Raw genomic sequence first — 13,463 nt, 5'->3', positions numbered from 1 at the left:
AAACTTACACCTTGGTTAGGATACCGATCATATGGGTTTCTTGGGTATCCTAGTGGTGGTTGTTCTTGTGGGTATCTTACTGGCGGTTGGTTAGGGTACCCTGGCGGTGGCTGTGGCCCAAGATATTTGGGTGGCAGTGTTACCCGTTCTGGTACACGCGGAGTTGCCAATGCTCTGAAACAAACAGCCAAAGCCAACCCTGCAACACCGAGGAATATTAAACCACCGGCAACACTTCCACCGATTATCAGTGGCAGATTAGAATCTATGAAAGACAAAAGAAATTAATTTAAATTTCATCACCAAGCTTTATTATACACGAAACAAGTATACACATACAATAACCATGGTAACACAAAAGTTTAAAACATTAACAATAAACGCTCGCAGTTTATACCCTAGACATAAGGATACTCGACAAGCGAGTCCTTTAAGGGAAATACTGAGTACGTGGAGCACAAAGACATCGTGATGCAGAGGATAGAGCACGGGAGACTTGGAAGCAGAAAAGATGGAACAAACGCACTCAGCCCTTCAGTGCTGCAACCACAAACGCACCCGATGCCCATGGGCTCCAGGCACTTGATTAAAACACAATGTGAAGCTGTGGAAAAGCATCTAAAAGACAAAAAAACCGTAATTACAATTTAAAATTATTTGGTTCCTACCAGGTGGGTTCAGATTTTGAACAGGATATGCTAAAAGAAGTGGATATACACCAATCCGAGAAGCGTTTACTGTATTTGGCCCTCTATTGACGGCAACACAGATGTACCAGAGCGGGAGATTTAATTCGTAATTCAATACTCATGATTGTGTATTGAATATCACTGTGTGTATAATTCCCGGGTACAATACTATATAGCACAAAATAAATAATGGATGGAACCCCCGACCTCGGGACACCGCAGTTTTACATCGGGGACACCGCAGTAATGGCGAAGTCGGATAGGTGTATAGAGCAATTTTGCTGAGTTGGTCACGGATGTTTTTGAAGGAGAAATTTACACGAGACATTATAGTCAGCTGTTTCAACGTCTTCAAGTTCTCAAGGTGAAATATATCCTATATTTCCTGCTTCCAGAGCAAGGAAATCTTTGTCGATCATTCAAGTTGGAACACAAGATCGGCATACTTCTTTACCTTCCTCATGTGGACGCTAACAATGTTATGCTCAAGAGGAAGGATATTCTTAAGATTTGACCAAAACATCGCCAGGTTTGGACGCTGAGAGGAATGGTCGTGACTGTTTGCCGAGGATGATCTGGAAGTTCTACATAGACCATGGGCACATTGTCTCCTGAACCTTTGCAGACGTTGGCGAGAAATGATAACACGGAGCATGTCTCCAAGTATATCGGCCTTAATGAATTCCCCTTCGCGATCAAGTTCCCCGGTGAACAAGATAAACATCAGTTTACATACTTGAGTCATCCGGAAAAATAAACCATCAGAATATAATGAGGATTAGGACTTTCGCAACTAAGAGAATGTGTCATTAATAGCTTGATCAATATAAAGACAAGGCCGATCCACACAAGGCTTATGTAGGCCTGAAAGACAAAACACCGCTGACATGCTATTGCTATTCTATTGAATAGGATAATTTCAAAACACCGACACAACTTATTCTGTATACCACCAAGGCAGTAAAGCATGCAAAGTACAAAAAACAAGACAAAAACATAAAAACACGGCACACACTTTATCCTGTTGCCTTTGTCATGTTTGTGCAACATTTTCATCTATACCGTGTCCGTCTGCAAGGGAATATTTGCGACTGACTCGATTTCAATATATTAAAATGCCTGAAAACCAGGAACCATTTATCACTACCTTTTGGTAACTGGAAACAGGACTAGAAAGCAAGTTTTGAATCCACTTCCTTAGTATACCTAAATTTCGTTTCACAAGCCGATTCTGTGGTATCCTCTACAACCAACGTTTGACTTACGACCTTTGCCACCCTGTTATAACCACTTTCAAGCATTATGTCTTCACTAACCTCCTGCAGGTCCTTCTGTGTCATTGTCCAATATATTGACTGTAACGACCGATGGTTCTTCTACGGTCAACGTCCCAGGACGACTTGGATCCACTGCAAGGCGAACTAAAAACACTTCGATTCCTTCTACTTCAAGATCGTCAATAATAGGAATCTGTGCTACGGCACTTCTCTCACCAATCCCGAAGGACAGACCGAGTGGAAGCGGTTCAAAGTCATCCAAATCTGCTTCATTAGGTAGTGTGTCATAGTACAAGACTGAATAAAACATGAAGTAAAACAAAGAATTAATAATTACATTTTAATATCACTCAACCTACTTTTTGTTTTAAAGTTTACAGCTCTTTGAGTTAGCCTTCATTATTACGTACCTGATTTATCTTTTTTATTGGTTTTCTTTCTTTTTTTCTTCTTTGTATATGTTTTATGCTGTTCTCATTCTTTATTATTCCCTTTTTCTTTCTGTCTCTCTGTCTGTGATCGCTCAAAGGTTCTTGATTGGTTTAGCCGCGAGTCGAAGACATGATCCATACATATACAATACATCCCTATGTCTCGATTTATGGTTTCGTTGCCCCTCCTCCTGATCCACATGGTTTTGCGGATTTTTCTAGTGAACTGATTTGAGTCTTTGTCTATTATCTTTGCCCCCTTCCAGTTGATAACGTGGTTTTCTTGTGCGATGTAGTCTGTTATGGACGATTTGTTCTGTTCAATGAGAATTTTTTTTTGGCTCTGGTGTAACGTCTGCTCTTTACTTTCTCTGCATCGTTCTGATGTTCTTTTAATCTGGTTCCGAATGCCTTGCACTCCGCGCTATATACAACTTCACAAGTCTTGCTGGGCTCGATTTTGTCTTCTGGATGGACGAGTAGGTTTCTTAGAGTGTTGTGGGGCCTTATTGCGGTGGCAATACGGTGCTTCCATAACATTCATTGCAGCTATTCCGAAAGTCCTGCTATGTATGCCAGTACTACCATACCTTTCGACGAGTCATTGTCAGTTTTCTTGTCTTTGGTTTCTTTCTTCGATTTGTTTGACATTTGATGTTTGACTTTGTCAAATGACCATCTGGGATAACCACAGTTTATTAACGCTTTCTTAATTCTTTCTTCTTCCTCTTTCCTATCTTTTTTTTTAATTTAATACTATGTTCTACATTCTATCAAGTAGTGTCCGGATTATGCAAATTTCTGATGCAATGGGTGTTGGGATGCGAAGTTTAAGTATTGGTCTGTGTGCGGTTTTTTTTACGATAAACCTGTAGTTTTGTAGAACCGTCTTATTTTCTGACAAGGTGTATTTAAGAAGGTATCTTTCCTTCCACTTCCTCTTCGTATGTATGTGCATTTTATGTTTCCTGATGGGTCTACCGAGTTAAGGTGATCGGTTATCTTTTCAGTTGAGTTTTTCTTAATGATTTCCAATATATCGTCGATATAACGGCACCGTAGCTTTAGCTTGCAGTCCAAAGGGGTGCCTGCCATAGCTTGCTCTTCCAGCCACTCCATATAGAGGTTGGCGACGATTGCACCCACAGGACTGCCCATCGCTGCACCGAAACGCTGACAAGACTCAAATCAGTTCATTTAATTAGAATAATCCGCGAAGCCATGTGGATCAGGAGAAGGGACAACAAAACCATCAATCGAGACCTAGGGATGTATCCTCTGGATCACGTCTACGCCTCGCTGCTAAACCAATCAAGAAACTGTGGGAATGAAACTACCAAGTCCCATGACGGGAAGTGCAGTGAGCCTGGACATCTGTGATCAAGATGGTATAACTGGGAATTTTACCGGATTTGTCTATCAAAAAGTCACCAAATTTATGACCTAAGAGGAAGAAGCAGATTACAACAATTTGTCCCGGTATTTCCAGTTAGAAGAAACGTCCCCCGGTCAGTACGTCTCTGCTCTCTCCCTCGGTGCCATTTTCATCTCTATCTTTGTCTCTCTTTTAGTTGTCCATATCTCGATTATTCTAAGTTGCAACTCTCACATACACAGAGTTGCAGAAAGGGTACATTGGTTTAGAGGAGCACCAAGTACAGATGTGAAAATTCCGAAATATTGCTGAATACACTTACGGACTCCCACGGTTTGAGGTTCGTCTAGGTTCCCTTGGCGGGTGACCTCAACAATAGCATATTCGGATCCTTCTGAAACGCTTACCTCACTGGCACGGAAATACACAATGGCTAAAATACGAACAGATCACAGGCAGTTTGTTAGTAAATGCAGCCAACATAAAATAACAAATAAAAAGTAATAAAAAGTAATAATAATAATAGTAGTAGTAATAATAATAATAATAATAATAATAATAATAATAATAATAATAGTAATAGTAATAGTAATAGTAATAGTAATAGTAATAGTAATAGTAATAGTAATAGTAATAATAAGAATAATAAGAATAATCACATAATATATCAGAGTTATCAGGTCATTGGTTTACTATTATACGATTCAATTTACGTTAGGAGCTATAATAAAATCTGGCACCTTTAGGGGGTAACTAAGGAACTAATTGCAACCGCAATGCCATTCCTTTAAGGCCCCCAAAGTACCATACTAAAAGTTCCAAAATATCCAAGTTTGGGAAAGATTTTGACATGCCTTCACTTCTAGATGGCCTATTACAATGATTTAACATTCTAGGAAGGGGTTTTTGGACACATCTATCTAGTCTTATGAACAGGTTACAAAATGTTTACACAGCTGCATCATGAGCTGCATCAAGAGTACTAAAAGTACCAAAGTACCCAAGTATGAAAAAGATGATTAATTTGCAAATCCAACCGTTACCTTGACCCCACCCTAACGTTTAATGGCTAAACCATATCATAAACCTCAAATGAATAACCAAAATAAAATGCCCCATATGCCCGTCCATTGAAATGTCTTCCAAAAGGAGGATACACGATACGTTGTCCCATAAAATGAACGTCTGGTATTGAATAGAATACTCACAGTCTAGATCACAGACACTGATGACTGCTTTCCTTTCATCAATTTCTCCGAGATTAGCATTAATGGGGTTGGATAACTTCACCACGATATCCTCCGTGTACTCAGGAACATTATCGTTAATGATAGGAATGCTTACAGTACGAGTTGTCGTTGCACCCGTAAAGTCTAGTCTCTCGTTGACAGGCAGGAAGTCCTGTGTTACTGATGCACTACTCTCTAATGGATATGTAGCCAATCCTGGTAAAGGATATATGACGACAATATGTTAAGTTGGTACATTTGCATGCATGCACAGACGAATCAGCTTATGGACACAAGCGCACTGGAATTTTAAGTAACATCTCTAAACTGAATATGAAAATTATATAAATAAATTTTGTAAATCATGTACAAAATTTATATATTTCCATTCAAGAGTGCTCAAAATACAACAGTATTTATACAATCTGACGATATAAGCGTTTCGTTCTTTTCCTACAATTTATTTTCACATTGCTTGTTAGATTGAATGGATAAAACAGACAACAGCAACAACAACACAATAATAATTATGCAGCAACAACATGCAACATCAACAACAACAACAACAATATGGACCAATGTACTTACTAACTGATGCATCACCACTTCCTTGCTTAGTCACCATGACTGTAACCAGTCCTTCCGATTCATATACTTTATAAGACTGCATAGCAATCTTAAATGTTGGAAGAACAGGTATATCTAAAATACAGGGGAAAAAATGCAAGACAATAGATAATGTAATTGCAGTTTGCGATTTTTGAAAGCTGCCATTAAACAATACTTCATTTTTGCTAATCAACTAGCAAATATATAAATTGAAAAAGAAAACCGTAAAACCTTGATAGTTGGCATTATGTGCTTACTATCGAGCAAACATGAAGAGCCCTTCCACAAACGTGTAAAGAATTTTGAGCAAATCATCGATAAACATAGTTATATACGAACAAGTAAACCTGCAAATGTGTGTCTCAACCCCATTAACTCAGTTGGTAAAGCGCCGGACTGTGGCGCCGCCGGACAATTTTATGTTTTAAAAAGCGCTCGATAGTAAGCACATATGGTCGAATCCAACGAAAAGTGTACACGGCATGTTCAGGGCCATAACTTAAAAGTATTAATCAATTGGCATTCGTTTTTGTATTGTGTTTATTCGCCTTGATCATACGCTTCGCGCCATATATAATAAGACCCCTTCTGTGAAAAACTTAGACACAGAGACCCCAAAACATGCTATTTTTACCCATTTTTTCAAAATATTTCTTAAAGTATTTTTAAAAACATCTGAATCAGTTATGAAAAGAAGTCATTGGATTGAATCTAAATTGATTTCCTGAAAGGTGTGTATTCAAAGATTGCCTGTTCAATTTTTCACATATTTGTACATAATTATGAATTTTTTGTGATAATTTTTTGAGTGGTATTTTTTTACATTATCTACGAATACAATTTTTCATAGCACTAGATATATCTTTAAAAAATGGAAATCACTAATAATTGCGCAATTGATACAAGCTTTGATATGTCCAATACTGAAATGCATTGCATTCGGACATCTTTATTATTGTGTTTAGCTGCCAGAAATTCTAAATGGCACAAAGGTAGGTTTGGTAAAAAATATGCATTACCTCCGAATACATGTTAAAAGCTGTGCCATTTCCACAAAGTGAGAGAATAGTAAACAATAGTTAAGCAATAGGTGCAGGGTAATACACTCTTTATTTCTACCAAGTTTCAATAACCTGCGTTTAAATATTTCTGAGATGTCAACAATAAAAGCAAGTATTCGTAGGTAAATTTCGGTAACCGAATGTTACCTACGAATACACTTTGACATCATGACAGTATTGTGAAACACCGCCATTCATGCCAATGCCCATATTGGTACATAACGAAGGCCTGTATGTTTGCTATCAAATCATATGTCAATGAAAGTTGTGAATTCACATACATGCCCACCATGCAAAACTGAATACGGCTTAATTGGTGAAAAATATGTACTGAAATAGACGACGGTCTGTTCATTTGAAAGAAAAATCAGATTCAAAGAAGATTAGAAGGGATAAATACTTGGATTTGTCAACTGTCATGTGTGCTTCATTTTAAATGTTTACCGACCTTCTGGTTTCTTAGTAATTTGTGTCCAAATTGATTTATTCGAAGGTAACTTTTGGCGTTTTTGCTAAGGTTACCTACGAATACCATGGAAAAACGACTGTTCTCATTGTCTCATGATCTAGACAACACATTGATGGACCCTGGTATAAAGCTAATTGTAGTTGCCCTCAAACGAAAGGCCACAAGACGTAACTGACTCCAAGATGGACTTCACAAGTCTGCAATAACGGTTTTAAGCGATTTGTGTGCAATTAAGCAAATTAAAGTCACTTTAGTGCCTTTGTTTCTTACTTCAATCCTCTTTCAACCGTTGTGAACCGACATTATCAATACATGATAGGGTCTAAAGTATCAATAAACGCACATAATGAAAATAATACATTCAAAGTGCTTTATAAAATGAAGTTTTGATTGCGATATCCACCAAAAGTCTAATTCTTACATACAAATACTGAAATGTTACTTACGAATAGAGCATAATACATGACATGTGTAATGAAGTTTCCCTACCAATGGAAATTAATTGTCAAAAACTTTAAGCGGTACCCCAGGACACTATTATTACCCATATACGGATTCATTCAACAATTATTTATTATGTAAAATTGCTGATTAACTACTTGTATATCAAAATGAAGTGGTCAAAATCTTGCTAAAAGCATCAACAAAATTTTGATCTAAGGTAATAACATTTATTCATTTGGACGTACCATCTGAAAGGGATCTAAAACTACCATTTTATTAATTCATTACCATAATAGTAAAATTTAAACCTATAAACTCAATATAGATATTGTTAAATCGCTCATGTTACCTACGAATACCCGGGTTTCTTCACCTTTTCATTGTATAAAGCGTTAGGTGTATGCGTATAATTCCTAATATTCTTGAAAACATATATCATACTCGTTCTTATACAATGTGTAAATTGATTCATACTCATTTGATAAATAAAATACAGAAACTGACCTAAACTTCATTTTCAAAAATAAACTAGCATAAATTGACTAAGATCATATTGATCGCGTTATAAAAATAAAACAAATATTTTCTGGTTGAGTTAGCATTTTCCTGACACCCTGTGGTCTACATTACACGAAAAAAAAGCGTTAATGGGAATATTCCATTTGTTTTAGGTTGATTAGTATTGCGATAGTGAAAGCATCCTAGTGGTATTCGTAGATAACATTGGGTTTTGATATCACATTTATTATCACACGTCCTGGATTTATTTTTCAAGATTAGTAATGGCACTTTTGGTTCCTATAAGGCCAATATGTCATCAATCAATGGGCAAAAGGAAAAAATTGTGGAGACATTTTTATTTCGGACTTTTATTTTTGGCCCGTGGACACTTTTGGTTGGATTCGACCATATATGCTAACTATCGAGTTTTTACGGTACATGATTATTGTAATTGTAATAAAAACGTATAAGAATTATGGTATAAACGGTGTGTGAGATGCAAAACAATCGGATCAATTCACCTCGAGTGCTAAACTTTCACCGAGCGTAATATATCCAGATGCTATAAAACTGCAAATTGTACATACCCTCCACGATATCATCATCAATGATGCCAACAAAGGCTTCGTTTGGTTGACTTAAAACGCCACCCTCGCAGTCAGATAAAGTCACCCTAAATGCTTCATAGTCTTCCTTGAAGTTATCATTGACTATGTCAATGAATACGGTTTGAGTTTCGATACCATTGGGGAATGACACGGTGGTGTCACGCTGTAAGTAATCCTCTCCTGGTACTGCACTTTCTGCCTGGTCTGTGATGTGTGAGGTCGTCAATCCTGCGCAAGAGGTATCAAAAAGGTAGTTCTGTAAGTACTGTACACAAAGTAACATGTAATGTAATAGCCAGAGTATGCAAAATTGGCAAGTACCAGATAACATGGTGATATTGGTCCGATGGTGGCCCGATGTACGTTCAATAATGGCCCAATATCATTTGCTCATGGCCCAAGATTGGTCCAAGATTGGGCTTGGGTCAAATATTGGGCCTATATTGGACCTATTTAGGCTGCCACTCTGGTGCCAATATGAAGATTACCGATGGTAAGCCAAAATTGGCCCAATATGGGCAGCAAAATAATGCCGATGCGTTGAATATATGCATGTTATCTGGGACGTAGACTATACGGATAAGTCTATTGGAATAAGACCAGATATGCATGTTGTACATGTACCAGATTAAGCATAATGTTAAACCATATTTAGCATACATTACTATTAAATAAGTTTGAGCAACCGTTACACTTACTGCAAGATCCTGTATCGCCCAAATATCCATTTCTGACAACTGGAATTCCTATTTGGGCTCCTGGACCCTCTCGAATGGTGAAATGGGTGTCGCCCAAAGCAAATGAAGCTGTTAATTAATAAAGGCGAATCACCATAGAATAATTATGATATCTGGATACAATCTTGGGATTAAGAAACCGTGATCATTTCTATTCTATTGTCACTGTGTGGAGTAGGCTAGTAGACCTCAACAGAAAAATAAACTGCTACCATTCTCAGAAAGATAATAGCTAGCAGACCTTCTAATATAGCTAGGAAATGAAAGTCCCCCACGTCGCTACACCACTGTAAATGTTACATAATGGTGTGGCACTATTTTTACATTTGCCTTGCATTTAATTGTAAAATAATAGTAATTGTTTATTGATATTATTTTCTTCTACACTCTCAGAACAGTTTGCCCAACGTTGGATAAGGAGATTACAGCCCAAAGTTGGGTAATGTTTTGCCCAATGTTGGGTAATGTTTTACCAAATATTGGGTTTGCCTAAGGAATTGACACAACATTGGTCAAAACATTGCCCAACATTAGGCAAAACATTACCCAACTTTGGGTTGTAATCTCCGTAACCAACGTTGGGAAAAAACTTTTCTGAGAGAGTAGAGGGGTTTGCAACAGCCATGATAACCTTGTGAATACTTATGTTATAAATTCAACTTACAATCATCGTCTGACAGTACAATCAATGATCGTCTTTCGTTACACACGTGGTCCGAGCCAGCATCGATGATATCAAACGTAATGTTTTCTGTTGTTTCTTGGATCAAATCGTCTGTTAAATCGATCCGAACGGTGATCGATTCAGCGTTAGCAGGAAAGGTGATATATTCTTGATCCAAAGGTATTCTGAGAGCACGGATTCCATCAAGATATGCCGTAACACCTAGGATTATGATAAAATCGACGAAGTTGTTTATAAATTGCTTAAAAGTGAAGGATTAATCATTCATATTGTCATTTGGTATTTTTGAAATGACAAATTTGGCAAACAACGTAGAAAACAGTAGTACTGGCGAAGTTGAAGAACCATTCAAATACATGCAGCTTATCTAAATTACAGATTGATGTAAAATGTCTTATATTGTCCTAAATACACGCTTTCGGGTGAACCACTCACAGGCTATTAGCACATCTGTGACAATGACAAAGGAACCAAAATCTGAATTTTGATGATTTTTACGATCGTCCGGATGAGCAAATCACTGAATGGGCCTTTAATATGTTGATATAATTCCAAAAACATTTTTGAAAACTTGGTGCAAAACACACAATAATGCTATTAAGAGTTGACAAAGCTGATATATTCAAATAACATTGCCACAAATATTTTCCAATAACAATTAAACAAAATACTGTTGTAGTGATTTTTATGTAAAACGTTTTGAAAACATATTCATGGCCTTTATATAACCCGACATTTATTACTCTCTATTATCTTTTAACGATTGCTGATAAGAATCAATTTAAATAGATATAACAAATAAATTGAAATTAATTTTTGGATTGAGACTTACTTTGTTTTGGTCGATTGATTTCACTATCTAATGGTTCCAAATGTACTGCCAACTGGCATGTATTGCATATGGTTGGAATGAGATTTTAAACTTAAACAGTGATAAAAAGTGACGTCGGTACCTCTTCGGGCACATAGCGCTATAGGACCAAAAGGGATGTTGTGCCTAACTGCAAACGGTAAAAGATTGAATATTCAATCGGAAAATGTAAGAGAGTAAAACGTTTTAAATAAAACCAAAACGTGTTTATAACACTGCTGGGTACTTACGAACAAATCCTGCTTCACTTAGATCTCCACCTCGAAGAAGTTTGATTTCGAGTGACATATCGTCTTCAAGCACCGTATATGTAGGAAACTCTGGGCACAGTGTAGCTGTAGGAAATCAGAGATTTATATCATTGCGTTACAATTTAAATTATGATCATCACATGAGGACAAATTGTAAACATGCCGCAAATTTAGCATTCAAATCACACCGTTTTAGTGTTCAAGACAACCAATGACAACAAAGGTTTTAAAGCCATATTATAACATTTGCTGAGGAGGACGCCCTCAATATTTTTCAAAATTCTTTTTTACGCGATTATATTGTACTTTATTAAATCAATATACCCAGCAAAAATCAACACCCTAGGTGCTGAAGTTTTGTTAAAATCAAACATTTTGAATAAAACGCAGGAACCGTCGTTTTATTATTACGATGGAAATATTAGTCAAACGCATACGCGGTGTTCAAACACAGTACGTACATGGCGTGCGGGACGCGTTATTTCTTTCTGCAACCATAATGGGCCGCAATGCGATAACACATAGTACATACATGTAATTATAGGCCTATGACATTACTCGTTGACTGCCGATAAACGTCCCAATAAATCGGACTTAGTCACCGGTCAGTTCTCATGATAGATTTCCATGGCTAACGATGGTTAACTATGAAAACATGTTAAAGGACATCAAGAAAATTTTCTAAGTTATTTATTTTGAGCTCTTTCGAGTATCGACGAGTAATGGATATATTCTGTAGATTTAGGTTTTGTCTGTGACTGCTAATGTGAGGCCGTCGTAGGTCGTACGGGGCTCAAACTCGGTGGGTGGGTGTAGCTCTTTCCTGGCAAGAAGAAGTTTATGTTCGTTAAGTCATCCGACCCCGGCCCCCCCCTCCCAGGGGTCATTTGAGGTCAAATGACTAAAGACTGTCATATGGGCATGAAAGTAGGTCGTACGAGGCTCAAACTCGGTGGGTGGGTGTAGTTCTGTCCTGGCAAGAAGAAGTTTATGTTCGTTAAGTCATCCGACCATGGGGCCCCCCTCCCAGGGGTCATTTGAGGTCAAATGACTAAAAACTGTCATATGGGCATGAAACTAGGTCGTACGGGACTCAAACTCGGTGGGTGGGTGTAGTTCTGTCCTGGCAAGAAGATGTTTATGTTCGTTAAGTCATCCGACCCCGGGGCCGCCTCCCAGGGGTCATTTGAGGTCAAATGACTAAAAACTGTCATATGGGCATGAAACTAGGTCTTACGGGGCTCAAACGCGGTGGGTGGGTGTAGTTCTGTCCTGGCAAGAAGATGTCTATGTTCGTTAAGTCATCCGACCACGGGGCCCCCCCTCCCAGGGGTCATTTGAGGTCAAATGACTAAAAACTGTCATATGGGCATGAAACTAGGTCGTACGGGGCTCAAACTCGGTGGGTGGGTATAGTTCTGTGCTGGCAAGAAGATGTTTATGTTCGTTAAGTCATCTGACCACGGGGTCCCCTCCCAGGGGTCATCTAAGGTCAAATTACTAAAAAGTGTCGTATGGGCATGAAACTTGGTAGGTACAGTCAACATTTAAAGCAGCATTTTTTTGAAGGTCATTTTGGGGTCGTCCAAGGTCACCACGGGTCATCTGAGGTCAAATTAGTAAAAGCTCATATATGGGCATGAAACTTGGTAGGTACAGTCAACATTTAGAGTTATAAGTTTAGGTCATTTTGGGGTCATCCAATGTCACCCTGGGGTCATCTGAGGTCAAATTAGTAAAAATTGTCATATGGGCATGTCACCATCAGCCTGGTAATCGCGCCCAGCCGAGAACCGCCAAATATGGGTAACCGCCTAGTCTATTTTAAAACTGATGCATCAATGACTATGTTCATCATGTCATATAGAGGCCTTGCATGCGACGTATCATCCCGTAAATATGGCGGACTACTCAAATGCATTCAACAAAAGCATGATTGCAATCTACCGTGACAGTTCGTCTCACACACATAATCCTGCACTACGATCAAGTAGGTTGATGACAACATTTGATTGAATGGACTGCACTCCGCCATAACTACGGTGAAGGACACCGGTTGAAAACCTTTGTTTGGAGCCAATCAATAATTTCATGCAGGGCCTCTATTGTATCATTCTCACATAGATATAGAAATACTAAATTCGTTCACTATCTATATTTTTACTTCTAGTAGAGCTCCAATCTAAGGGTTAAAGTTATGTTTAGGTTAGGTTAGGATTTTTAAAA

At 38.0% G+C, this 13,463-nt stretch overlaps 1 protein-coding gene across 2 annotated transcripts in view; it reads right to left on the bottom strand.

Annotated features, from left to right (window-relative positions):
• LOC140152722 (uncharacterized) overlaps nt 1-13,463 on the bottom strand; it is a 38,302-nt gene that overhangs the window by 3,323 nt on the left and 21,516 nt on the right. For both annotated transcript variants that reach the window (XM_072175190.1, XM_072175192.1), the window contains exons 13-21: nt 11,217-11,321; nt 10,095-10,316; nt 9,392-9,499; nt 8,673-8,921; nt 5,590-5,703; nt 4,981-5,217; nt 4,095-4,205; nt 2,006-2,263; nt 9-265 (exon numbers count right to left, since the gene is read on the bottom strand). In XM_072175190.1, coding sequence (XP_072031291.1) covers nt 9-265; nt 2,006-2,263; nt 4,095-4,205; nt 4,981-5,217; nt 5,590-5,703; nt 8,673-8,921; nt 9,392-9,499; nt 10,095-10,316; nt 11,217-11,321 — 1,661 coding nt within the window. The remainder of the gene's footprint in view (nt 1-8; nt 266-2,005; nt 2,264-4,094; nt 4,206-4,980; nt 5,218-5,589; nt 5,704-8,672; nt 8,922-9,391; nt 9,500-10,094; nt 10,317-11,216; nt 11,322-13,463) is intronic.

The sequence above is a fragment of the Amphiura filiformis genome, chromosome 5, assembly GCF_039555335.1.
Source record: "Amphiura filiformis chromosome 5, Afil_fr2py, whole genome shotgun sequence".
NCBI classification, from domain to species: Eukaryota; Metazoa; Echinodermata; class Ophiuroidea; order Amphilepidida; family Amphiuridae; genus Amphiura; species Amphiura filiformis.
Note: the sequence above shows the minus strand (reverse complement) of the source record. Positions and strands in the feature narration are given on the sequence as shown.